The following is a 25,780-nucleotide window of genomic DNA, read 5'->3' as shown; positions in this document are numbered from 1 at the left end:
GGTGGGGTGGCAGGGGTGTAGTTGGGAGGTGCTGTCCCTGCCTTGGCGCTGCTCCTGTCCCCTTGGCTCTGTCCCCTGCTCCCCACGACACTCCCTTCTCCTACCCGTGGTGGCGGCTGCTGATGATGATGTCCCCAGCGCCGTGTGCCCGGGACAGGGGACTAATGCCATCGGGACCTTCCGGGCAGTGAACAAGGTTTTCTGAGTTGTCCCAGCGGGAGCCGCGTGATGCAGTGCCAGTCACCGCAGAAAGCACCGTCTGGCCCCGCTTCCCCTGGTGCTGCTGCCGGGGGTCTGGGATAAGCCTGCTCCACCCGGGCCCTACCTGTGACCCCATAACTGGGCACCGGGCGGCCGAATCCTGCACGGGCAGGAGGTGGCAGGGGAGGCAGTCCTGGGTTGGGGACGTAAGGGACATAATGACCCTGTGTTGCTCGGGGGGGTCTAATCCTGCCATGTGGTGCCTCTGCCGAAGCAGTGGGGGCTCAGCCCTCCCTGGAGTGCTGAGGGGGGGAGTGTGGGTCTCCTGGGAACAAACAGCCCCTCTACCGTGGGGCAGGAGGGTGAGCCTGGGGCAGGACTCTGGGACAAGAAGGATGTCCCCGGGGGGGATGCTGGAGTAAGAGGACATCCCTGGGGGAGGAGGGTGTCCCTGGGGTGGATGCTGGGGCAAGAGGACATGCCTGGGGCAGGAGGGTGGCCCTGGGTGGGGATGCTGGGGCAGGAAAGTGTCTCCAGGGGGGATGTCAGGGCAAAAGGATGGCCCTGGGGCAGGAGGATGGCCCTGGGAGGGGGATGCTGGGGCAGGAGGGTGTCCCTGGGGCAGGATCCAGAGCCGGGGCTGAGTCAGCTCAGCCCCGCAGCATCACGTGAAGCCGGGAGGGACCCGCTGCTGCGTCCCCCCGTCTCCTCCTCCCCTCCAGCCCTGTGCAGGCCCCGGACGACGGCCAACATTTTCCAGCTGCCTCTTCACTTCCTCAATCCAGCAGCATAAAAGAGCTGCGGACGCGGCACCCGCATCCCCCGGTCTCAGCCTGCACCCGTGTCCCACCGACGGCACCATGCTGGGGTAAGTGGGGCGGGAGAGGGGTCCCCCGGGTGGCCAGGAGACCCGACGAGGCTGTGCTGGGGCATTCGGTGGCTTTTGCCCCGGGGAACTGGACCCCAGTGGGAGTGGGGGGGGAACAGGGGCCTGTGTGGCGGCACTGGGAACGTTAGAGGTGTGAAAGGGGAAACTGAGGCACAGAGCATCAAGCAGGGCTGCAGGTCAGGCTGGTGTCCCCATCGCTGCTCTGCCCCGGGGGTCTGGCAAGAAAGTGGGTGCGGGGGGTGAGTGGGTAAAGCAAGGGAGGGGGCAGGATGCCTGAGTCCCCCCCCCTGTGCCCCCAAAGCTCGGTTTCCCCGTGGCCCGGGGCTGCCGGCACGGCGCCAGCGGTGCGGTGATGGGAACCAGCTGTCCCGGCTCATGTGATGCCTGCGCCCAGCCAGCGCTGCCCGCGGAGGGGTCCCGGCCCCCCCACGGCCCCAAAGCAGGAGGTGCTGGTCCCCATGGCCTGGACACGGGGTGGGTCCAGGGTTCTGGTGTCCCCCAACCCATGAAGAGGGTGGGTTTGGGGTCCTGGGCCCTCGTGGCTCAATACTGGGGTGCACGGAGTCCCCCGTGGTCTGGAAATGGGACGGACACAGGGTCCTGGCCCCTATAGCCCAGCACCGGGGTGGGTGCGGGGTCCCTGTCCCCTACAGCCTGACCTGGTTGTGGGCGCAGGGCCCTGTCCCCCGGCCAGCTCTCCCGGGCTCAGCCTCTGTCCCTGTTCCCCAGGATGTGGTGGCCCATGCTGTTGGCCCTGCTGGTCCCCGCGGTGGTGGCCCAGCTGCACCCCGAGCGGGAGCTGGATGCCCAGTGGGACCTCTGGAAGAAAACCCATCGGAAGCAGTACAACGGTGAGGTATGGCACAGCCCCACGGGAGGGGACCGCCCCCTGGGGGATTGCTGGGGGGAGCTGGGGACCACCCTGGTGATGTCCCCATGGCACTGGTGTCCCCACGGTGGTGGTGGTGGCGGCGGCTGTGGGAAGGTCCCCTCTGCCCAGCGCCATCTCACCCCACCGTGCAGGCAGACGAGGTGACGCGGAGGCTGATCTGGGAGAAGAACCTCAAGTACATCAACACTCACAACCTGGAGCATGCACTGGGCGTCCACACCTTTGAACTGGCCATGAACCACCTGGGTGACATGGTGAGCATCACTGGGGACAGCGATGGGGTGGGGGAGAGGGGACCGAGCACCCGTGGGTGCTGCTCTGCCCAGCAGCCCCAGGGCTGCACCCATCCACCCTGGGCTCCTTCCCCAGACCAGCGAGGAGGTGGTGAGGATGATGACGGGCTTGAAGGTGCCCCGTGGCCGCGCACGTCACAACGAGACGCTGTACGTCCCTGACTGGACAGAGCGAGCCCCGGCTGCCGTGGACTGGAGGAAGAAAGGCTACGTGACGCCCGTCAAGAACCAGGTAAGCATGGTGCTCCCGGGGGTGCCTGGAGCGGGGTGGCACCCCGGTGTCACCCATCGTGTCCCCACAGGGCCAGTGTGGCTCGTGCTGGGCTTTCAGCTCAGTGGGCGCGCTGGAGGGGCAGCTGAAGCGGAAGACGGGGAAGCTGCTCTCCCTCAGCCCCCAAAACCTGGTGGACTGCGTGGCAAACAATGATGGCTGCGGTGGCGGCTACATGACCAACGCCTTTGAGTACGTCCGGCAGAACCGTGGCATTGACTCAGAGGATGCCTACCCCTACATCGGCCAGGTCCGGGGCTGGGAGGGGGACAAGGTCTGCATCAGCTCCCCCCCTGACTGCCCTCTCATCCCCATCTCACCTCGACCTTGCTGGTCCCATGCAGGATGAGAGCTGCATGTACAGCCCCACCGGGAAGGCGGCCAAGTGCCGCGGCTACCGGGAAATCCCCGAAGGGAACGAGAAGGCTTTGAAGCGGGCAGTGGCCAGGATCGGACCCGTCTCCGTGGGCATCGACGCCAGCCTGCCCTCCTTCCAGTTCTACAGCCGCGGTGAGGAGCTGCGGGGAGGGAAGGGGGACCCCCTCTAGTGCCCACTGGGCAGCTCGGGGAAACTGAGGCGCAGTTGGGTGGTTTATCTGGAATGTAACCGTCCATCCTGTCCCCCAGGCGTGTACTATGACGAGAGCTGCAATGCCGAAAACATCAACCACGCGGTGCTGGCGGTGGGCTACGGCACGCAGAAGGGCACCAAGCACTGGATCATCAAGAACAGGTACGGCACGGCAGTGCGGCTGCTTTTCACTGGGCCGGGGTTTGCCGGCGGCTCTGCCGGCAGCTCAGGCTCTGCCGTTGCTCCCCACAGCTGGGGTGAGGAGTGGGGCAACAAGGGCTACGTCCTCCTGGCGCGCAACATGAACAACGCCTGCGGCATCGCCAACCTCGCCAGCTTCCCCAAGATGTGAGCGCTGCTGGCGCGCTCCCTTCCTGCGCTGCACCGGCTGCCCTCCCCGCTTCCCTGCGTCCAAACTCGGCCTTTCCACTCCCTGACTCTGAAGCTGACGTCGCTCCAGGGGGGAATCTCTGCCTCTCCATGAGGAATCTCCCCCAGGAGAGAGGAGAGACCCCCCCGGCTGCAGATGAACGGTGCAATGAGATGCCCCCAACTCTGTTTTCCTCGGACTCCTTTGCCATAACGGCACCGCGTGTGCCGGGTTCTGTCTTCCTGCGGCCACAGATGCTCGGGGCCCAGGCTTGTCCGGCTCCAGAGAGTCTGATCCGTCTGGAGATGCTTGTGCAAACATGTCCTGCACCGGCCTCTGCCTCCGGGAACGCGGATGCGGGAGGAAATCCCATGCAGGTGGAATATCCGCCACGGAGAGCACGGATCTGTGTTCCCCCAGCCCAGATCCCAGCGGGGGCTGCGGAGAACGATACGACTTTATTTTTAAAATAAACACTGTTGGGAATAAACACTGGGGATGGTTTGCTCTGTGCTGCGCCAGCCCTGTGGTGGGAAAAAGTCTTTCTCTTTCCCAAAGGGGCAGGAGCCGACAGCAAAACATGGCTGACACCGGGGCAGAGCGGGGAGGGAAGATACTGCTGGGTCTTTCTGCAAAGTTCCGGTTGGTTTCACAGGACCCCTGAAACAGGTTGAAGAAATATGGGGGGATGAAGGAGGAAGAAAGTGGAGCAATAAATAAAGAGCTGGTGTGGGATGCAACGCCGTGGCTTTGGGGCAAATGTTTGTGCCAGGGCTAGGTGGTGTTCTGCAGCCAAAATCCCTTGTCACCCCAAAAACCCAAATCCATTTAACGCAACAAATTGAGAACTGACTGCAGCAAAGTTCAGGGCGAGCCCTAACAGGAAGGGAAGGTGATATTCGCTTTAAAGAATTCATGCCAAAAAAAAGTTTAGATGCTTAAAAATAAGTTATTTTTTCCCCACTGGCCCCCACACACCGAGAACGGGGTGGCGAATGGCCCGGCCGGGTGACGGAGAGGCTGAGGGCTGCTGGTTAATTCGTCGGGGGCAGCCGCGATGCGCCATCGGGGTTGTTAGAAACCAGAATGCTGTGAAAAGAAAGTGAAATCGCAGCATTTCCTCGTTCACCGTCTCCCGGCTGCAGCAAGCGGAGGGACCTCCTCGCACCCCTGTGCCTGTCCCGAGGCCGAGCCGGGCTCCGTGGGAAGCTGCGCCACAGCCGTGCCAGCAGGTGAGACATCTCCCCGGGTGATTTTTGGCCAGAGAACATGGAAAAATGGTCCCTTGGTGCTCACCTGGGGGGGCAGAGTTCATCCCGACCTCCTTTTGTTCCCCCCCTCGACTGCTCCTTTTCCTCGAGAGCTGCCACAGTGATGCAGACGGAAAGTTGGCAGAGGAAATATTTGAGGATGTGCAAAGTTTCCTTTGAAGAGACTTTCTTGGGGGAGGTGGCACAGCGGTGTGCGTGCGGGAAGGGTCTGGCCCTGTGTCGTGGTTGCACTGGGGCAGCGGAGCACCGCTGCGCGAGCAAAGACAGCTCCTGCCCGAGGAAAAGGGCACTGAGGGGCTGGAGGTGGGTTTGGGAATCAGTGGGGAAGTGAAACCCCCAGGATGGGCTCTGGCACTGCCTCCCCAGTCCCAGCTGAGCGGGATGAAGCTGTTGGCATCCATCGCCTTCCTGGCCGCGCTTGCGGTGGCACTGGGACACCACGACCCTGCACTGGACTGGCACTGGCAGCTCTGGAAGAAAACCTACGGCAAGGAGTACCGCCACGAGGTACGGGCATCTTGCGGGGGGTGTGGAGGAGTGTTGGGGTGCCGATGTGGTGGGTGCTGCTCCAGCGTGACCATCTGCCGCATCCCGCGGCGGGGAGAAGAGCCGACAGGGCTTGGAAGCCCTGCTGGTTCCCAGGGGTGGTTTGGCAGGGGCTCCCAACAGCCTTCTGTGGCATAAAACGGGGTGAAATGGCTGCGGGGGCCATTGCCGCACGTCACGGGGCTGCGCTCGCTTTCAGAAAGAGGAAGGGGACCGGCGCGCGACGTGGGAGAGGAACCTGCGACTGGTGACGCTTCATAATCTGGAGCACTCCCTGGGGCTGCACTCCTACGAGCTGGGCATGAACCACCTGGGGGACATGGTAGGTGCTGGCTGCGCCGCAAGGCTCAAGCCTGGAGTCGTGTGTTTGGTCAAGGGGGATGAAACGCGCCGTGTTGGTGATGTTGCAACCGTGTGCATCAGTCCCTGGAGGCTGCAAGGACAAACCTGGTCCTTTCGGTGGGGCGGGATGCACAGATGGATCCGCTCTCTTGTTGTGGAAAGTAAACCTCAACACGTCACAAATGCCTCTGTGCTCCTTCCCAACAGACCAGTGAGGAAGTGGCGGCTTTGTTAACTGGGCTGCGCGTTGCTCCTCGGTCAAACCGGACCTCCACGTACCGGCCGCAGCCTGGCAGCAAAGTCCCAGACACAGTGGACTGGAGGGAGAAGGGATGTGTCACGGATGTCAAGTACCAGGTGTGAAGCTCTCTTTGTGCCTCTTCATGTCTTGGTCCCGTGGGGCAGCGTCTGAGCATCTCTGGGGCTTTTGCAGGGCACCTGTGGCTCATGCTGGGCGTTCAGCGCCGTGGGAGCCCTCGAAGCCCAGGTGAAGCTGAAGACAGGGAAGCTGGTGTCCCTGAGCGCCCAGAACCTCGTTGACTGCACCAGGAGCTACGGGAACAAAGGCTGTGGTGGTGGATGGAAAAACAAAGCGTTCCAGTACATCATCGACAACCGAGGGATCGACTCGGACGCGTCGTACCCCTACACGGCTCAGGTAGGCGTTGCACCTGGGCAACACTGGGGCTGGCTCAGCGTAGGATGGAGGAAATTAAGTCCTGTTGCTTCTAGAGGAAATCCACTTTGGAAAACCACAGAGTGGTCTGTATTTAATGCTGTGAGCATCAGTTCTGACTCATGTGACGCAGAGCAGGACTCCGTACGAGATCTGATGCGCTCTCCCCTTTACCTTTGTTTGCCAGGATGGCACGTGCCGCTACAAGCCGGCGGAGCGGGCAGCCACGTGTTCCCGGTATGTCGAGCTGCCGCATGGCGATGAAGCCGCGCTGAAGGATGCCGTCGCCAGCGTGGGGCCCGTCTCTGTCAGCATCGATGCCAGTCGGCCCACCTTCTTCCTGTACAAAGCTGGTGGGTCTTCCGGGGGATCATGAGAAAGGGCTGCGCTTCCCATCACCAAACTTCCTTAAATACAAATTATTTCAGCTTTGACTCACGTGTTGCCCCCGCTCCTGGCAACAGGCATTGGTTGACGCCTCCCCAGGAGTGAATTTAGTTCCAGTTTGGGCGGTGACTTAGGGCCAGTTGTCCGAAGGCTGTTTCCAAATGCCTTCCAGGTATCTACTATGACCCGAGCTGCTCTCAGGTGGTGAATCACGCTGTGCTCGTCATTGGCTACGGCTCATCGCACGGGGAGGATTACTGGCTCGTGAAAAACAGGTACAGCCAACCCAGTCGCTGAGCAGCTCTTCCTTCCAGCCTCCGTGCTGGGAAGCACCACACAGGTTCCAAAGACGCGCCAACGCAGCGCTTTTCAGTGCCCATCAGCTTTCTTTGGGTCTGTTTTGGGCTCAGCTCCATCACAGCCCCAGTGTAAAGGGCCCTTCATGAAGCCCTATAAACCCGAATCGATGTACGTCACCCCAAACACTCCCACCTGACTCCTCAGTGCTGGCTCAAAAAAAATGGGATTTGTGCTCTGGGGGAAACTCCAGGATTTCCAGAGTTCCTGGATGCTGAGTCAGCGCAAAGGGCTGGTGGTTCTTGGCTGAGAAACTGAGCTGGTTTGGTTTGGGGACGCGCTGGCGAACCCCCTCCCTCGGCCAACTCGGAGGCGCAGCCTCGAGGGTCATTGCCACCGCGCGGCCCCTTGCGTTAAAATGTACTCGTGAACATGTTTTTCACTGTTCAAAATGCAGAAGAAGAAGAAACAAAGTGTTGAAATGAGAGTCCTGCTCGGACAGACGCATCTCAGGAAAAATAAACCCCAAACCTGCGGTGTCAGCAAAAGCTACATTCAGTAACTGAAACCATTATCTTTTTTAAAAACAACAGAAAAACCCAACCGCGGGCAGTTTTGTCAACAGAGCTCCTTTATCCTCATGTCAGGGGTGGGCTAAAACCCACCAGTTTCCTCCTCTGTCTCTCATCCCTGGCCTTGGTAGGATTTAAAAAAAAAATAATGCATTTTTAATATACAAAACTAATTAATTCACCTTTATTTGGTGATTCTGACTCACTCCAGCACATAGCAAATAAGTGATTTTCCTCTGCCCTCCCCCTTAGAAGAGTTAGCGGCAGCGAAATCTGGCAGGGAAGCAGTCAGGAGGTTCAGCCTTTTTGGCCAAAAGATGGGAATTTGGCCATTCCTGTGGCTATTTGGCCATTCCTGTGGCCGCTGGGGAGGAAGCACAAGTTGGAAAAAAACTTAAGGGATGGGGAGAGAAGAAAGTAGGGGGCAGGAGTGGTGCGGAAGGAGGCAGTCACCCCCCCCCGTTGTCTAACTTTTGCTTCTTTCTTCTTCCAAAAGTTGGGGGGTGCATTTTGGTGAGCAGGGCTACATCCGGATGGCGAGGAACCGTGGAAACCACTGCGGCATTGCCAGCTACAGTGCTTACCCCCAGATCTAGGGGGGGTTCCCCGCTTCAGGACGAGCTCTTGAGATGCCGCCGCTCGTCCCGCTGACCTCGAGCATGCCCCGCTCTGTCCAGGCTTCCCTCCTGGAAGAATCCATCCCATTTTGACAGAGAAGCAGAAGGAATTAGGAGCTATTTCGGTTGGCTCGTCCAAGCGTCTCGTCAAGTACGACCATCTCGTTCCCCATCCCCAGGAACTTATCCACTAATAAGGGATCATCTCTTGGGAGTTATTTCAGTTATTTAGGTGGAGGGCTCTCTGTTGTCACTGCTGACTCTCGCAATCTGCGGCAGCTTTTTAGAAAATGACTCAGCTGCATCTTCAAAGCTCTTGAGAAACTGTTTTGCTTCCTCCTTCTCTCTTAGAAGATGGTTTCTTGCAGCCATTTTATGTCCCGTGATGCTTTGTAGTAGTGTGAAATGCACCTTCCTGCCTGGCTGTCCTTCGTGGCAACCCGGAGAAGAGGTGGGAGCGTGCTTTCCAGGCAGCCAGAGACTTTGCTGACCGCGTTTTTCAGCCTGACTGCAACGTAATGTGCATTAAATGCATCTCGGGCTGTCCACGCAGCGCTGAGGCTGCCCAGCTCAGCTCCAGCCCATGACCGTATGTGAACCGTGTCTTCCCCTCTGTGCTACCCCACAGAAAAGTGAATAAATGTGATTTTTCTTTTTTTTTTTTCCTAAGAGCTGGCTTTGGTCTGGTTGGTACACTGCTGAGGTGAGAGGGGAGCTCAGGTCTACCCAGTTCAAACCAGCAGCAAGGCTCCATGCTTGACCTCATCCTGTCTCTTAGCTCAGCACCAAGTCACGAAATGCAAAGATCTTATCAGGGAAGTGTGGCCCCTGCTCCTGCCCACTGGCCCCAAAAGCCACAGAAACCACCGTGAGAGCCTTGCCGTTAATTTTTGGGGTGCTGGAAAAAGGAAACTTTCTCAGCTGCGATCATTTTCTGATGGTATCGAGAGTCCTGCTCCAAACAACCCCATGACCAGCAAGGCAAGCCCAGTTCCCAGCTAAGTGAAAATGAAATCAGAGCATTTCCTCATTTCCTGACTCGTGATTGGTCTGACAACTTGCAGCCACCGTTTGCCGAAGGTCCTGGGTGTCCTGGCAGTGGGGACGCGCTGGATTTGTCCCCGGCATCCCCCCTACTCCATACAAACACGCTGCCAGCGAGCTGAGGGTTGGTACCCACCACCAGAAGAAGCCTTTTCAGGTACATTGGGTGCTTTTGCATTTTAACGCCCCTCTGGGAGGACTGAGCTTTGAGGAAGTCAAACTGAAGGAACAATATTTTTATCTTGACTCTGACTCCACCTTATCTCTAATCTCCTCTGAGCCTTCTCTGGGTAGTTGGTAGCCCATCCTCAGGAGCTGGTGGACAGCAGCTGGATGAAAATAGGATTTTTTTTTTTTTTTTGAGCTTTTTAAGGTGCAGGAAATCGCAGGTTTGTCAAAGCAGTCGCTTGACCAGGTGATGTGTCAGCCTCCTTCGGGGAGGGTTTCTCGGGCAGGGTGGAATTGTGCGACGAGGTGTGTGTCTGGACGCGTCCCTGCGTGTCGGTGTCCGCACGGGCAAGGCTTGGGGCCAGCAGACTTTTCCCCGCCCCGAGGGAAGTTTCTGAGTCCTAGATGGGATTTCTCTTCCCATCTCGCAGGGGCTGGGGGTACGCAGCAGGCGAGCGGGGCAGGCAGCACCGCTGTGGGGTGCTTGTCTGGGCAGGCAGGACGGGAGCTGGTGGCTTCACCTGGTGTAGAAACCCCACGAAGGGCATGCCAGGGAGTGCAGGTCAGGGATGTCATCACCCGTCTGCCTCCCTCACCAAACCGGATTTGTCACTAAGGGGTCAAGCACGGCTCCAGCTCTGAGCCCTCGGCTCCCAGCGTGTGTGCCCGTGTCGCTCCGGCTCCCCAGTCCCAGTTGAGCGGGATGAAGCTGTTGGCATCCATCGCCTTCCTGGCCACGCTTGCGGTGGCACTGGGACACCACGACCCTGCGCTGGACTGGCACTGGCAGCTCTGGAAGAAAACCTACGGCAAGGAGTACCGCCACGAGGTACGGGCATCTTGCGGGGGGTGTGGAGGAGTGTTGGGGTGCCGATGTGGTGGGTGCTGCTCCAGCGTGACCATCTGCCGCATCCCATGGCGGGGAGAAGAGCTGACAGGGCTTGGAAGCCCTGCTGGTTCCCAGGGGTGGTTTGGCAGGGGCTCCCAACAGCCTTCTGTGGCATAAAACGGGGTGAAATGGCTGCGGGGGCCATTGCCGCACATCACGGGGCTGCGCTCGCTTTCAGAAAGAGGAAGGGGACCGGCGCGCGACGTGGGAGAGGAACCTGCGACTGGTGACGCTTCATAATCTGGAGCACTCCCTGGGGCTGCACTCCTACGAGCTGGGCATGAACCACCTGGGGGACATGGTAGGTGCCGGCCATGCTGACAAGAAGGGGGTTGTTTTTGTCTCTAAGTACCCACGAGGTTGATTTAATAAAGAATATCATTGGGTCGGGGTGGAAAATCTTCCAACAACCCTCCTCAGCCCATCCTCTTCTCATGGACTCCAGCAGCCGTGGACATACTGCTTGGACATTCCTGTGCTCAACCTACGGCGTGAGGCAATCTGGTGTGAGGAAACAACTCCTTAATGCAGCTTTTGGGGTGCACAGACCTGGTCCCAGTCATTATATATATTGTCATTATATATATTTGCAAATCATCCCTCTTCAACGTCCCAAGTTTGGAGTGTTGTTTAATGAACCGTGTCAGCTTCTAGGGAGTTTCGGTGCTGGAGTTAAGCTTTGCGTTTTCTTTTTCTTGCCCTTTCCAATGAACAGCTAGAAATTAAATGTAAAAAATCAAAAGCCAAGGACTCCCGAAACCTGCTAACTCTTGCAGCTCAGACGGTTCAAGGGAAATCCCCCTCCACCTCCAACACATCCAGTGTAGGACTTTCCAGAGACAAGGAGATCACGAGCAGGTCTTTTCTTTTCCCACCAGACCAGCGAGGAAGTGGCGGCTTTGTTAACTGGGCTGCGCGTTGCTCCTCGATCACATCAGACCTCCACGTACCGGCCGCAGCCTGGCAGCAAAGTCCCAGACACAGTGGACTGGAGGGAGAAGGGATGCGTCACGGACGTCAAGAACCAGGTGTGAAGCTGTCTTTGTACCTCTTCATGTCTTGGTCCCATGGGGCAGCGTCTGAGCATCTCTGGGGCTTTTGCAGGGCGCCTGTGGGTCGTGCTGGGCATTCAGCGCCGTGGGAGCCCTCGAAGCCCAGGTGAAGCTGAAGACGGGGAAGCTGGTGTCCCTGAGCACCCAGAACCTCGTTGACTGCTCCATGATGTACGGGAACAAAGGCTGCAGTGGAGGTTTCATGACCAGCGCTTTCCAGTACATCATCGACAACGAAGGCATTGACTCGGATGATTCCTACCCCTACACAGCTCAGGTAGGCATCAGACCCGGACAGCACGTGAAGTCTGCAGAGAAACACGTGAGGGTGGAAGCAACACAGACAGTTGTGCTGCCCTCCTGGGTAGACACCCTTCTTCTCCTCTCCCACTGATTTCCCTCTGTCTCGGTTTCTACCAGTCTGGTGTCATCTTCTCAGCTTTTGCAGCTGATTCTTTCAGACCCAGGGAAGGGACCTGTAAACTTTTCTTTCTCATAGGTGAATGAGTGGACTGGGAGCCAGAATGTCTACATGGTTATTTCTGTCCTACATAAATTATTAGGCAACGTCCTACACGGAAGGGAAAAATGGGACAGGAGTCCCAGGTCCTGTTCTCAGCTCTCTGCATTATTCCATCTTCTGTAGTTGAAAATGGGATATTGATATTTCGGCCATTTCAGTGGGCAGAGGTTTCTGGTGAATAACGTTCATACAATTGGTTTTTCACAAGTTGTCTGTAACAGACACTGCATGACTGCCGCGAGGCTGCAAGGAAAGAGTCATAAGAAAATAAAGATCCTAATGCTGCAAGTCTTGATGGCCAGAGACACCCTGAAATGACCTGGTGTCTTGAAAACAAAGTCTATGGAAACAGGTCGAAGTAACAACAGCTCAGTCCAAGACAGAAAAGTGGAATAGAGGTCTTCAAACATGCATAGGGCAGCTACAGAGACAAAAGTCACTGTTCTGTGTCCAGAGGGAGAACGAGAAGCCATGGGCTTCATTTACAATAGAAGAAATTTAGGTTAAACATGAGGAGGAGCCTTCTGATGGGAAGGACGAGAAAGCAAGGACAGCTTCTCTAGGGACGTGGTAGAAGTCTTGTCATCACAGGTTTCTAGAAAAAAAGGCAGAGAATTCTGTTGAAATGGTTTGGCTGCTCTTGGTGTGGGCAAGTGAGATGGACAAGATGATCTCTTGAGGTCCTTCCAGCTATACGTGTAATCCCACGTATAGAAAAATGGTGCTCAAAAAGAAAAAGTGAAGAATAGGGTAGCACAGGGTAAAAGAGGGCTGAGAGAAAACTCCTCTCTGAAAGTCTTGAGCTATTTCTGGTGGATTCTTCACACTCCTCCTCAACTCCTCCTTGTTCCTACCAGAATGGGACATGTAAGTACAATGTTTCCACGCGAGCCGCCACTTGCTCCAAGTACGTTGAGCTTCCACACGCCGACGAAGCAGCCCTGAAGGATGCTGTAGCCAACATTGGACCGGTCTCTGTTGCCATTGATGCCACCCAGCCCACCTTCTTCTTGTACAGGTCAGGTATGTCCTTTCAACCTGGAGATCTTCTTCACAGTCTCCTGTGTCTTTCTGCACATAAAGCTTATGAAATTTGGTGGAATTTGGCAAGTTGGGGCTTAATTCCTGGATGAAGGTATCAGTATGACAAAATCTAAGATAGCAGCATTAGTGATTGTCGTGGTTTGGGCTGAAGGTTGACTTTGACTCAAAGACGAGGTCTTGTGGTGTGATGACATGCTTCCAAACTCCTTTTTTTCCAGGTGTGTACGATGACCCCCGGTGCACGCAGGAGGTGAATCACGGAGTACTCGTGATTGGCTACGGCACTCTAAATGATAAGGATTACTGGCTTGTGAAAAACAGGTAAAGGCACAACCATACATCACTGAACTTCTCTGTGTGCTCACGGTCTACAGGGAGAGGCTTCTCCTGGAGAACCTCCCACTGCTCAACCTGACACCCTCACAATTGTATAACAACCGATATTCATACAGATGGGAGGGAGATCAGTTGGGTGCTTGTGCAATGGGGGGCGTTACAGAGTTGGAAGTTGGTATCGGCCCTTAAATCTAGGGATTCACACCTGGCCATGGCAACACACTTTATATCATCCTGTAGAGTGAAGGAACTTTAAATGCATTTCAAATACACTTACACGTGCTTTACGTTCCTTTTATGTTGGTGAGTCTTGCCATAATACAGGATTAGAAATCCCATGAAGCAGTTAATGAAAACCCTTTGATGCTGTGACGTTGATAAAGCTGCCGCTTCGCTTCCAGAAAAAGGGATTTAATTTTTCTCCCATCTGTCTGTCTGTCTGTTTCCTGTCCCAAAAGTTGGGGCGTGCGTTTTGGTGATGAGGGCTACATCCGCATGTCAAGAAACCATGCGAACCATTGCGGGATCGCCAGTTACGCCTCTTACCCGCTGATATAGACGGACTCATGCTTCAGAGGGAACTCCTGAGGCTTCAGTTAAACCACTGATGCAAAGCTTGCACGGATCTACTGACTTCACGAATCATTTTCTGGCTCTGTGGGCGACATCTTTCTGTTAGACCAGCCCGTCTTACAGGCTGGGAGGGAGCCCTTTGCGTGGGAAGATTATGGAATATGATTTACAGGTACCTAGTGACTTCTTTTGGGGGGAAAAAAGTTTTCTTTTTTTCCAGAGTAAAATTGCGATACCTCCAGTTATAACAGAGATCATGTTTTCCTCGCTCCAGTTCAGCACTGAGTACTGCTACGATGACACAGATAACATTTTATCGCTGCGTGATGTTGATGAAATTGCAGAATTTCTTTGAAAAATAAAAGATCAGTTTCACTGCCCAAAAATCCAATCGTTGGTCTCTGGAGGCAGGAGTGGGTGGCAGAGGGAATTCCAGCTGGTACTTTCACACCTGGCAGTGCTGCCCCATGTACGCACCTCTCACGAAACCTCTCCGCAAATGGGGTTTCTCCCCAAACGATGTCTATGATTTGGGAATTGAGGATATGGACCTTTGCACTGCTGCCGAAAGCGTGGGGAGGGAAAGTAGCTGCTCTGGGTGGGCAACTTACACGTTGAAGTAAGTTCTCATGGTGATGAGATTGAAATAGAACTGCTCCCGCTGGCGCTTCAGCTCCATCGCACCCACACAACACAACCCATCACCGAACACGGCGCCTGTTGCCAACAGGGATGGGAAAACCGATTCCGAAGGAAGAAGGTTTTCACATGAAAACTTTTGGTTGGGACCGCAAGTTCACCAACCCTTTTTCTTTACATTTATGTATTTACTATGGGCTTTGAAAATATCTTATAGTTTGTTTCAGTGAAAAACTTAAGAGAATCACTTTTATGTTTGGTTGGGCGCTGCGGTGGCCTGAGGTGCCACTGCCACCTTGGGGGAGGTGGGGGAATTGAACAAGTCTCCATCTGCGAGGTGATATTTGAGACTACTCACATCACCCATGAAAATTACCACCTATTTTTGGCCTTTGCAGCAAAACAGATGGGTTATTGTTGGGTTTTTAAAACCCTTTTGCTAAAGCGTTGCTCACCCTTGAAACCTTTTCAACTGAACACATCTCCTTTTCAAGTGTGGAGATATCTGTAGAGCACTGAGCACCTCCAGCTCCAGCTCCGTCCTTGCAAAGGGATCAAAAACCATCAGATCTTCAGCAAAACCATCACCCAGCAGAGAGCTGATGGGCCAAGAGCCTCCTGCAACGAAGGGAAAAAAATATTTTGACTTGACACGTACAAACTGGGGAGGCTCTGGGAGGGTACTGGGGGCACGGGGAGGGTTCTCGCAGGTACTGGGTGGGTAGAGGGGTCACTGGGAGGGTCTTGAGCAGCTCTTGGGGGTCCTGCAGAGCTTTAGGGTGTACTGGGTGTTCAGCAGGGTTACTGGGAGGTTCTGGGATGGCCTGGGGAGCTCAGGGGGGTTGTTCTTGGGGCTTGGGGCTGCTCTGAGCGCCCTTGGGACCCTCTGGGGTCCCTCACACCTCATCCTCCGGCCTTCCTTGGGTCCCAGAGGGCTCGGTGGGCCTCCTCCTCTCTCCGGGACCCCTGTTCTGCCCTTCGAGCCCCTCTAGAACTCTTCACCCGAGTCCAGACCAGAGCTCAGGACCAACAGGGCCCCGAGCGGCGGCTCCCACACAGGCGGGGCCGGGCCTGAAGGCTTTGGCAGCCCCCAAATCCTTCCAAAGGCGGCTGCAAAGGCCTCGGGGCTCTCTGGAGGGCAGCAAGGCCCCCCGCAGGCCACGGCAAAATAGGATATTTTTCAATTAAAGGCGGTGTTTGCACACACGCCTTCTGCAGGCCACCCATCCACACCCCCCCGGCCTGGGGTGGGCACTCTGCGCATGCGCGGACCCGTGTGGGCGGGGAAGAACTACATTTCCCAGCGTGCACCGGGGGCGCGGCGGCGGTGAGTACTTCCGGTCACCGGAACTGTGGGGCCTGTGGAGGGAGGGAGCTGGGAGGCTCCGTGGGGCAGGGGAGGGCCCACGGAGGGGGAGAGCTGGGGGCGGGGGGGGGGGTGTCTCTGGGGCTGGGGTGAGTCTGTGGGGCAGGGGAGGACTGTGATGGGTCTGATACCCAAGGGGATGTCTGGAATAGAGGAGGTTTTGGGGGGTAGGAGGGAGCACTGGGAGGGGTCTGTGGGGTTGGAGAGTCCCTGGGGTGTGGGGTGTCTTGGCGGGTGGCTTTTGGGGATGTGGGGGTCCAGGCAGGGTCTGTGCTGCAGCTCGAGGGGGTTACTGAGCTGGGGGCAGCGGTGGTCTCTGGGCCCTGGGTGCCTGAGCTGTGGGTGAATTTGGGGGGTTCTTTGGTTTGCAGGGAGCCCCCCAGGCTGCCTGGGGTGGGCGTGCCAGTGCGAAGCCTGTGCTGGGGAATACTGAGGGGACAGAAGGGTCCCCTGGCAGAGCGAGTGGGGGCTCAGGCACCTCAGCATGTGTAGGTCGTGTATATAAGGACGGTGGGGTCTCCTCCTCCTCTCTGTGAGGCAGCTCCAGAGATGCTGCGCTCGGGGAAACGGGGCTGCGTGGCCCGAAGCAGGGAGTTTTGGGGAGAGAAAGGCCACCGGCGGGAGTTGGTGGCACCTCGGTGGCTGGGAGTAAGAGCAAGTGCTTTCCGAGACGGGCAGGGAATTCGGTGGGGAGAAGAACCAGCTCTGTTTTGTCAGAGGCGGCGCAGGCAGTGGGGGAAAGGCACCACCCTTCGCCATGCCATTTCACGGTGGGAGAGGTACCTGTTGGGGCTTTGAGAAGGGGGACGGCCATCATCTCTTCGGCCGTGCCTGCGAACTGCAGCCGCTGCTGTGCCGTTACCTGGGCACTTTCCAGCAAGAACGTGAGTGTCTGAGGGGTGGCTGCAGACCTGTGTGGTGCCAGGGCTGTTTCTCCCTGCTCTGTGACATCCCTTCTCAGTATTGCTGCGAAGCACGTAGCTGTTTATGTCTTGCTGCATGGGAAGCTCTGAGTTGTCTCATTTAGTTATCCCGTTCACATTCTCTTTGCAATAAAATCATCAATGATGTTCCACTTTCTTTTTGCTTCTAGATGAGGCTCCTGAGTCTCGCTGTGTTTGCCCCGTTCTGCGTGGCCGGCAGGGAGGAAGGGGCCGGGCTCCTTGCCTCCGAATCACTACTCAACAGATCTGTGGATATCTTCACTCTGCAGTACAACATCAACACCGCTGGCTCCAGGTGAGCCTTGCCTGGACTTCAGATGCTCCCCAGGAGCAGATCCCTGCGCATGTGTACAGGGTTTGAGACTGTTTCTAGGCTCTGTGGTGTGCTGTTGTCTTTGCCTCCCTAACTCTGAGCTCACCACCGGTGCTGGAAGGTCCAACCCTGCGATTTGCCTTTTCCTTCCCGTCCCTTTGTCCCTGCTTTCGCTGTTTCCTGCTTTCTCCTCGTGGCTGCTCTAGCTGCACCGCGCAGTTACTCGTGTTTCGTCTTGTGATGTTCTCCCCATGCACACAGATGCTCTTTCTTGGCTTTGTGAGCTTTTCTGATATCCAGTTTCCTGAGTTTTGCAGCTCCTGCCAGCTTTGCCTTCCTCTTCCTGCAATCTCCTCGTAATACACCTTGACTCTCCTCCCCATCTCGGTGCCTTTTCACGTTTCAAAAGTCAGTTCTTCCAGCTGTTAATTGTCAGTAGGGAGCTGCCGTCCCTCTCTGATGCAGTCCCCCAGTAAGTAGAATACTTTCCTCCTGTCCCTTTCTTTGTTGCCCTTAGTGCTGCCTTAAATACAGAGCTTTCAGGTGATTCTGTAGCTCTGCTGTCTTCATTGGTTGTCACTGAGATTCCAGCACTGGGCTGTGGGGAAGGAGGAGCGGCTGGATCCGCCTTGGGTGGGTGGGGGTGTCTGTAACTACGGAGGACTGGGGTCTGTGGGCAGGACTGACTTTGCCGCCTGGTTCCATTCTCCTCCTTACCCATCTCCTTACTTCCCTTCCTTTGATGAAATGCAAATATTTTTCTTCAGTTTCAGATCCCTGAGTGAGTGATCTCAGTAATGGTTGTAAATAATTTCAGCTGTGGTTCTGTCACCTCTCCAAACTGCTTACTTCAACTTCACCTCTGCTACCGTCACATACCGGGCGCAGGAGGGTGGACAGCTGATGCTGAGTGATTTTATTTGGCCTTTTGTGCAATTTTAGCCCCTGCGGTACATCAGGTACGCCTGACTGTGCTCCTTGAGCTTCTTGGGGGACGGTGCACGTCCCTGCGCTCTTATGCTGCACGTGCTGTGTGGCAAGAAGGAAAAGTGGCAAACTCTGTCCTCCTCCTCCTCTCCTTTCTTAATTTGGTTTAATAGTGCTGCTGGGCAGGGAGGGATCCCAGCTCAGCGTGAGTTTGACGGGTGGTTCTCACCTCGCTTTGTACGTATCTTTCAATTAATAATTGAAATTACACTGCAGCGACCGTGCAGCCCAGCACAGTGCCTGTTTGTGGCACGTTGGGGTTGCAGTAGTCACCTGAAAAGCTCCAACGTGGTTTGTAGTCAACCTGTGTCCGTTGTCCGAAGGAAAATGTCACAGAAATAGCAGTTTCCATCCCAGCTGCCCCTGTGAAGGAGCTGGCGCTGTGGGATTTGGGCCGGAAGCTTTGCGGGTGGAAGATCTGATGGTTATAACTCAGCTGTGTGCGATGTATTCCAAATTCTTTCTAACAATTTCTCCTTCCAGCTGGACTGGGCGGCTTTCGGCGTGATGACCCTGCCCTCCATCGGGATGCTGCTGCTGCGGTGTTACTTGAGCAAGAGAAAATAATGACACTCTCAAGACCAAAAGGAAATGAGCAGACCAAATGCCACCGGCACCCCAGAGCTCAGGAGAGAGCAAACATTCCCCCGCCCGGGACTGCGGGTGCACTGGGATCAGTGACAGTCTGCAAAAGCGCTGCCTGGGCTACGCTTCAGCCCTCTCGCCTCAGTGGCAGTGCCTTCCCCCTTAAAAAAAAGAAGAAAAAAAAAAACAAAAAAGCCCCCAACCACCCCCCCTTGTCCACACAAAGCAGCGTCCCCTCACTGTTGCCGCTGAAGCTGTGCCACGAAGGTGTTAAGGCGCAGCGGAGCGTATTTGTGGGGGTGCAGCCCTGCAGCATTTCTGGCATCTCTGCTGCCTCCCGGGCTCCCTCCAGCCCGCTGGACCTCTGCCCGCTGCCGTCTTCTCCAACCCTGGAAATTTTATGGGGGGTTCCTTCCTCCAGGGGCTGCACACCTCGCCGAAACTCCTGTGGGAAGGAGCGGGAGCCTCCTGCTGATCACAGACCTCCTTGGGACAGGGGCTTGGTGGAGCTCCTTCCTTGCGAGCTGCGGCGTGGGAAGCCCCATTGTATTTCAGGGAGAGGTTTAATTGCTGTCCGTGTGTCTGGTTGGTTGGTTTGGTTTTTTTTTTTGTTGGTTTTATTTTTTTTTTTTCCTGGTTGCTCTGTTGAGGTGTGTTGAGGAACTGAAGGCTTTGTAATAAAACACACCGCGCAAGAAGCCTGCTTTTCTTTTACCAGGGCGTCCTGGAGGCACCTGGGTGCCTCCAGAAGCGGCTAAAGGGCGTACAGTCGGGAAAATAAATCAGTAAGTTACTCCATCGGTAAAATAAATGGAAGAGTGAGAGCAGAGGGAACATGTGCGGAGCAGCAATTGCTTTACTGGGTTCATTCCTCTGTTCTCCGGGGGCCGGTACCTCGCACCGGCTTTCCTGACAGCCCCAAGCGCTGGTGTAAGGTTTCTCTTTGCCACCATAAATAAATCATGCCGTGGCTGCGTGTCAGGCATGGATTTGTGCTTTTTCTCTGGAGGAGGCAGTGGCGCAGCGGTGACTTGGCTGGGGGGAACCCGCACGTGGTGAGAGGTGGTCGGTTTCTGCCCCGAGATTCGGGCCGGGGCTCTGTGGCGGTTCGTGGCCCCGTACAGCCGCTCTGGCCGCGCGTTGGACCCCTCTCGCCGGCACGGCGGTGGCAGCCGAGAATTTCGTGTTGGTGGATAGAAATCCCAAGCCTGGCCGGCACGAACACTGCGCCTTTGTTACCAGCACAATGTTTCCAAGCCAGGATTCCTCTCCCCCTCGCCCCAACCTTCGCTGCCACCGGTTGCGCCCTTTGTTTCGCCTGGCGAGTGTCGCAAGCGGCGGGATTAAGGCCACGGTCGCCGTTTGATGCTCACGAAACTCTCTCCGAAGGGCGCGGGGGCTTTGTGCTCGCAGGTCTGACCGGTGCAGCGCGCTGCGATGTGCCCGGCAGCGGAGATTCCCCCCCCGGGCTGAGAGGTAAGGCTGCTCCCGCTCCGAAACGGCTCCTGCCTCTTGGCAGCCGCCCCGGCTGCGCCCTTGGCATCTGCCGGCGCAAAAGGGTAACGAAGGTAACAAAGGCTTTTACCAGGTTACCGGCAGCGCTCCGGTTTGGGCTTTTGAGGGCGGACTGGGCAGGCGCTGATGGGAGACGGATGTAAAGAACTGTCTGCGCTGTGTTTCTAACAGTAGCTCTCTTCTCTGAGCCTCGGGTGGTGCCAGCGCTGGAAATACCCATCGCGGACAGAGGTGATGTCGGCGCGTTAATGGCAGAACGTCAGAGCCGTGAACTGGACCCGGAGCATCAAGCAGGGCGCCCGTGCCCGGTCCCGCTGCGCCCCGGCACCCTGGTGAAGAAGGGCCAGTTCTAGAAAACCCTTGGAAATATTTATATGGTATTTTGACATCTCGGCTCCTTCTCGCCTGCGGAGCCTCAGGTGCTTGAAAATGGGGAGCCGAAACGGCTGCGGAGCCCCGGCGCGGCCCCAAACCGGTGCGTGAGCTGGGGAAGGGCTTCTTCCCCGGGACACCACTCCGGCTAAAATCCTGGTGGTTTCAGGAAAAAACTTTGTAAGTGGTTCGGCAGCCCGGCCGCTGCGGTTTCTCTGGCCGCAGGGCAGGGCACAACCGCGCTGTGCCAGCTCCGGACCCGGGTGTTCCCGGTAGGCGTCACCTCCTGGCACCACTCTTCCCGAAGCCGCGCAAAGGTCCCCGGTGCCACCTGTTTATTTAAAACAAACACTTTCCCCGCGGGCTGGATCTTCAGCCCGAGGAATATCGGGCAGGGAGACGGTGCCAAGGGGCAGGCTGGCTCCGGGGTGGGGGACGGGGGACGGTCCCAGAGGACGTTTATTTATTTTCCTTTAATTTTCCGCTTCGTGTGACGGCGGCGCCGGGACGCCTCGACCGAAAGCCGCGGGAGCTTTTTCGAAACTTCCAGGCCACGTCTGGCAGACGGGGATTAAGCGCGTTGGGGGTGTCGATCGCTCGCAGGTGCCTCTCGCGTGGGAACGGTTTCGCTCCCTCCGCGCGCCGCTTCGTTTCCTGGTGGTTTTTCCCCTCCCCCCCCCCGGGGAAATGAAATCCCACCGGGGTCCGGACGTGTTGGGTTTATCCAAGGTGTGTAATCCTCCTGGCTCGCCGCACCGGGGTCCTGTGCCAAGGGTTAACGCGGCGCTGGTGCGGAGATGTGGGGGGGAGGGCTCAACGGAGTTGGAGGGGGGGGCTCAGCCCCACGGCAGACGGTGCCATGTGGGCAGCGTGACGCTGCCGGGAGCCTGAGTCACCTCCGCTTGCCCTGCCCTTATCGCGGGGTTGTGGGTGCCCCCGGCTCCGCGCCCTCACCGCCTCTCCGCGACCGTGCCCAAGCTAGATGGGGGGGGGCGGGGGGGGAGGAAACCCCCACCTCCAGGAGATGGGGAAACTGAGGCACGGGGGAACGCTTCTTACCCTACGGTGCGTTGGGTTGCCCAGCTCCTGCCTGGCGCTGCGGCCTGTGATGGGTTACCCGTAACGGTCCCGGGAAGGGCTCCTGGGAGCCGGGAAGGGGCAGTTCAGACCCCGAGGGGGTCCCCAGGGCTGTTCGTGGACCCTAAAATCCATCGGAGCGGGAAATAGGAGGGGTGCGCTGCACAGGGGCGCCCGCAGCCCAGCGCGGCGCTGCGGCTGATGGGTTAAGGGGGGAGGGAAAGGGGGAGCGAGGCCGAATTTGGGGTGCCCCGTGGGGGGTTATGCGTCCGTCCATCCTTCCGCCCGCCCGCTGGCAGGGATGGGTGCGGAGGATCTGCAGCAGCGAAGGGTTAACAGGGAAAAGGAGCTGATTTGCCAAGTGGTTCCTGGTGTATTTTGTGCGTGGAAGAGGGCTGGAGGGAAGGGAGGAGGGGAGCGCCCCGGCACAGGGCTGGTACCCACCGGGCATCGCCTCCGGGACGGGGGTCCCGCATCCCCGACAGGTACGTCCCTGTCAGCCCCGGGGGTGACCTGAGCCACCGGCCCCGCTCATCTCAACCACCGCCACCGCTTTGTCCCACCGCGCGGCTCGCCTGCACCTTCCCCTGCCCTTTGCCCTCCGCCATGGCTGCACCCGTGGCACCGCGGGGACGGGACGCCCGCATGTCCCCTCCCTGGTGCTGATGGGGTTTGAGCTAAGGGTTGGTGTCGTGACCCTCCAACCCGTCGCTTGTCCCTCTGGTCCTCAGTTTCCCCATCTAACGGTGGTGGCCGGCACGAGCATCCTCCCGCCAGCCAGAAATCCGGTGCCCGGCGGTTAATCCTCGTCAGTGCCGGAATCCGGCTCTGCCTGGAGAGAAACTGGGGACAACGTGCTGACACCCGTGTCCTGCCCAGTGCAGGGAAGGGTTCGCAGAGGATGGACGCTGCTGTGGCATCGGGTCAGAGTGGCTTTTAGGAGGAAAACGCTGCTTTTTCCTTCTCCCCCTGGGAGCTGTGACGCCGACCGGGCACTCGCCGCTCCGGCTGGGTCCAAAGTGCCGGTGGAGCTGCCTGTGAGCACAGGACTGGGTGCGCTGTGGCACCCGTTGCCCTCCTGCCCTCCTGGCACCCATGGTGTCTGGGGACACATCCCCAGGGCCCCGCGCTGGCCTGGAGCGGGCGGTGGGGCTGGAGGAGCCCAGTGCATTCCTGACCCCTATCCATCCACTCCAGTGATGAGCGTTGGCCGTTCTCAGCCCTGGGTGGGAGCACCTTCCCCAAGTCTTTCCTGTCCCTTGGCGGCTGATCCATCGCGCTGCGGTCCCCGAAGCCCAGCGGTGAGCACAGCCGGCAGGTAACACAATCCCTGGCCTCCTCCTCCTCCTCGCTGCTCTCCAGCTGGTGCTCGACGGCATTTTTGGGGGGGTTGAAATACAAACACGGAGCTTGAGGCCAGCTCGGTGTCCGGCGTTCAGCGCTGCGGTGAGTCAGTGACTCCTGTCCAGAGGACCCCATCTCTCGCCGACGCGTCTGGGCCCCCGGTGCGCAACACCGCGGTGCTGTGCCGGGGAGAGCCGTGCCGGTGGGAAGCTGCTGCCGGCGTCCCAGTGCCAACGGGCGGTAAAGCGGGTTGGTTTGCCTTGTTGGAGTGGAGGGGTGCACCCCGGAGCACCGGGGCGGACTGGAGGGGGGCAAGCGATGGCAGGGACGGCTGGGGCTGAGGGGTCACCCACGGGGTCGGGATTTGTTTTGGGGGACCCTCCTCAGCCGCGATGTGGCTCCAGGGTCCCGTCCCTTCTCCTGCCGGCGCCCTGCTCGGGAGGTTGGGTTCGCAGCCCGAGATTCCGTTTTTCCGGCAGTAAACCGCGGAGCTGCTGGGTGTCCAGGCTGCTTTTCTGGGCACTGACACCTCTACGAGCCCGTAAATCACCGGATCGCCTTGCGTGCCTTTGGGCAGAGCTGCGCTTATGGGTGGTGGGAGTGCCACCGAGCGCCGGACACTATCGTCGCTATTTATTTATTCTCCTGTATTTACGGCAAAGCCACTCACACTTGTTCTGGTCCAGTCCCGGGCAGATGATGGGCAGACGCGGAGGAAAGTGTGTTTTTTATCAGCTGACTGGGCTGGGAATGTAAAAACAGGAAAGCGGCTGAGCTCATCCCGTTTCCCTCCCTGTCCCAAGCGGGTCTGGCCGGGGGGGAGAGGGGCCAGCTGCCCACGGGGCTCGGGCGCAGCGGGGTGAGTCGGGGCCGGGCAGCGCCAGGGGAGGAGGTGCCGGCCCCGGGGGACGCCTCGGGCACTGGCATGGCCATCGGTGTCGGGATTTTGGGGATTACAGGCAGCGTGGACGGGAGTGATGGACTGGCTCACCGGCATCGGGGTGCTCTGCTGGGGGTGCAGCCCTGGCTCCGTCCTGCTGACGGCAGGAGAAGGGGTCTTCGCTTAACGGGGAGGGGGGGGTAACGCGGTCCAGACGGGAACAGCAGCGCTGCACTGATGCTGCTGCGAGATGGAGGGACTGGGTATGATGGGGAGCCCGGTTTGGGGGGGGGGGCTTAATGCTGCACCCCACAGTTGCCACTCTGTAAGGGCTTTTGTGGTCGCTTGGTGCCGGCGGCCCACGTGTCTCGGGGCGTCGGGATGCTCGGGGGGGCGTCGGGATGCTCAGAGGGCATCGGGATGCTCGGGGGGGTGTCGGGATGCTCAGGGGGGGTGTCGGGATGCTCAGGGGGGGTGTCAGGATGCTCGGGGGCTTCCCCAGCCTTCTGTAGCCTTTCGCAGGGGCTGGGGGGGGACACAGCCAGGCTAAAACCTCCCCGGGTCCCATCCTGCCCGGTCCATGCGGGGGCCGGATGCCACCAGACTAAATCCAGGTCCCCAAGCGACTGCAAAGCAACCTGAGCATCCTCTCCCGGGGGGGGGGGGGACGGCTGCTCCGGGGGGTGGTGGTGGTGGTGGGGATGTTCCACCACCCCTGGGGAGATGGAAATTTGGGGGTTTTGTGTCCAGGCGGACGTGCTGTGTCCTTGCGGGGTCTGGGGGATGATGGGACCCCATCACCGCTCAGCGCCCCCCCCCCCTCCCCGAAGCGGTGAGGAGCCGCTCTCGTCCCAGCCGAATTCCTGGGCGCTTAATGAGTAACCGGCAACGAGGTGCGGGGCCGCGCTCGGCCTCGAGTGGGTGTTTCTGTGTGTTCCTGCCAGCCGCGGCCCCCCGCGCCCTGTTTGTGCAGGGCTGGGGGCCGGGGGGGGCCGGGAACCCTCTCCATCGCCGCGCCGGCGCTTGCGGGGTCGGGGGGGCCCCGGTAAGGTCAGCGCCGGGGTGGGGGACGCGGTTGGGAAGGGCGGTTCGTCTTTATGGCCGTCATCAGCTTTACCGGTCATTTAAAGCTCTGTGAGCGGCCGTAAAACCCATGCGGGGGGGCTGAGGGGGGGTTCTGCAGAGCTCAGCTGAGACCCCCCCAACTCGTTCCATGCCCCGCGCCACGGCTGGGTCGGCCACCGACGCCTCCGCTCCTCCCTCCCGCAGTGTCCGGCCCCGAGCGCAGCATGGACGGTCCCGAAATCTTCCTGGGTCCCTGCGAAGGTGCCCTCTGCGGGGTCCCGGGTCAGAAACGTCGCTGCATGTCGGCGCTGGAGCCCGTCGCCGCAGCCGGCCCCGGCGCCCCGGCCGGCTGGGAGGAGGAAGATGAGGAGGAAGACCGCTTTCGGGGGGTGCCGTTACGGCGAGCCTGTGCCCTCCGCACCTCCATGCGCTCCCAGGACCCCTTCCGCCGGCACAGCTGGGAGCCGGGCAAGGAGCTGCGTGGGGTCCCCGGCTACGACCAGCTCAGGTAGCGGTGACCCGTGTCCCCCCGTGTCCCCAACCCTGCAGCCGTTCCCCTCTTCCGTGCCCCCGAGCCCCCCCCAAACCCGGGGGCGGGGGTCCTCCCTGCAGCATCCCCGGGTGCACCCCAGGGACGAGCATCCCTCGCCCTGGCACCGGGGGGTGCCCCAAAAGCCGGCTGCGAGGGGAAGGTGCCCCCCATGGGCATGGTGGTGGTGTCCCATCACCCAAAACTCGGGTTCCCCTTCTCCCCGTCGCAGCGTGAGTCTCAAAGGGCTGAGCACCGACGAGATGGACTCCAGCGCCGAGCAGCTGGAGGGGTTGGGGCGGCCCCGGCGGGACCCCCGGCGAGCCCCCCTCCTCCACAG

At 58.6% G+C, this 25,780-nt stretch overlaps 3 protein-coding genes across 3 annotated transcripts; all 3 read left to right on the top strand.

Annotated features, from left to right (window-relative positions):
* The first annotated feature begins 812 nt into the window (after positions 1-812).
* CTSK (cathepsin K) lies at positions 813-3,971 on the top strand. Its single transcript, XM_082496267.1, has 8 exons — positions 813-1,069; positions 1,820-1,946; positions 2,114-2,236; positions 2,352-2,507; positions 2,578-2,796; positions 2,891-3,056; positions 3,174-3,279; positions 3,370-3,971. Exons 1-8 carry the CDS (start codon positions 1,062-1,064, stop codon positions 3,467-3,469), a joined length of 1,005 nt encoding a protein of 334 aa, XP_082352393.1. The 5' UTR covers positions 813-1,061; the 3' UTR covers positions 3,470-3,971.
* A 679-nt stretch (positions 3,972-4,650) lies between these two features.
* On the top strand, positions 4,651-8,834 carry CTSS (cathepsin S). The gene is made up of 8 exons (XM_082496285.1): positions 4,651-4,719; positions 5,125-5,265; positions 5,504-5,626; positions 5,854-6,003; positions 6,080-6,304; positions 6,510-6,675; positions 6,882-6,984; positions 8,075-8,834. The coding sequence occupies exons 2-8, from the start codon at positions 5,140-5,142 to the stop codon at positions 8,172-8,174; spliced, it is 993 nt and encodes a 330-aa protein (XP_082352411.1). The 5' UTR covers positions 4,651-4,719; positions 5,125-5,139; the 3' UTR covers positions 8,175-8,834.
* A 1,276-nt stretch (positions 8,835-10,110) lies between these two features.
* On the top strand, positions 10,111-14,199 carry LOC309682227 (cathepsin S-like; the record flags this gene model as incomplete). The annotated part of the gene is made up of 7 exons (XM_082496268.1): positions 10,111-10,236; positions 10,475-10,597; positions 11,175-11,324; positions 11,401-11,625; positions 12,729-12,894; positions 13,134-13,236; positions 13,710-14,199. 7 exons carry the CDS (start codon positions 10,111-10,113, stop codon positions 13,807-13,809), a joined length of 993 nt encoding a protein of 330 aa, XP_082352394.1. The 3' UTR covers positions 13,810-14,199.
* Between the last annotated feature and the right edge of the window lie 11,581 nt (positions 14,200-25,780).

Source organism: Vanellus vanellus (genome assembly GCF_965231255.1).
Source record: "Vanellus vanellus genome assembly, chromosome: 27".
Taxonomy (NCBI): Eukaryota; Metazoa; Chordata; class Aves; order Charadriiformes; family Charadriidae; genus Vanellus; species Vanellus vanellus.
Note: the sequence above shows the minus strand (reverse complement) of the source record. Positions and strands in the feature narration are given on the sequence as shown.

Coding starts and splice junctions, on each gene's coding strand:
- CTSK (XM_082496267.1), top strand. Junction 2,237..2,351: donor TGAACCACCTGGGTGACATG/GTGAGCATCACT, acceptor CTCCTTCCCCAG/ACCAGCGAGGAGGTGGTGAG. Junction 3,057..3,173: donor CTTCCAGTTCTACAGCCGCG/GTGAGGAGCTGC, acceptor CCTGTCCCCCAG/GCGTGTACTATGACGAGAGC.
- CTSS (XM_082496285.1), top strand. CDS start 5,140: ATGAAGCTGTTGGCATCCATCGCCTTCCTGGCCGCGCTTGCGGTGGCA. Junction 6,004..6,079: donor TCACGGATGTCAAGTACCAG/GTGTGAAGCTCT, acceptor GGGCTTTTGCAG/GGCACCTGTGGCTCATGCTG. Junction 6,985..8,074: donor TACTGGCTCGTGAAAAACAG/GTACAGCCAACC, acceptor TTCTTCCAAAAG/TTGGGGGGTGCATTTTGGTG.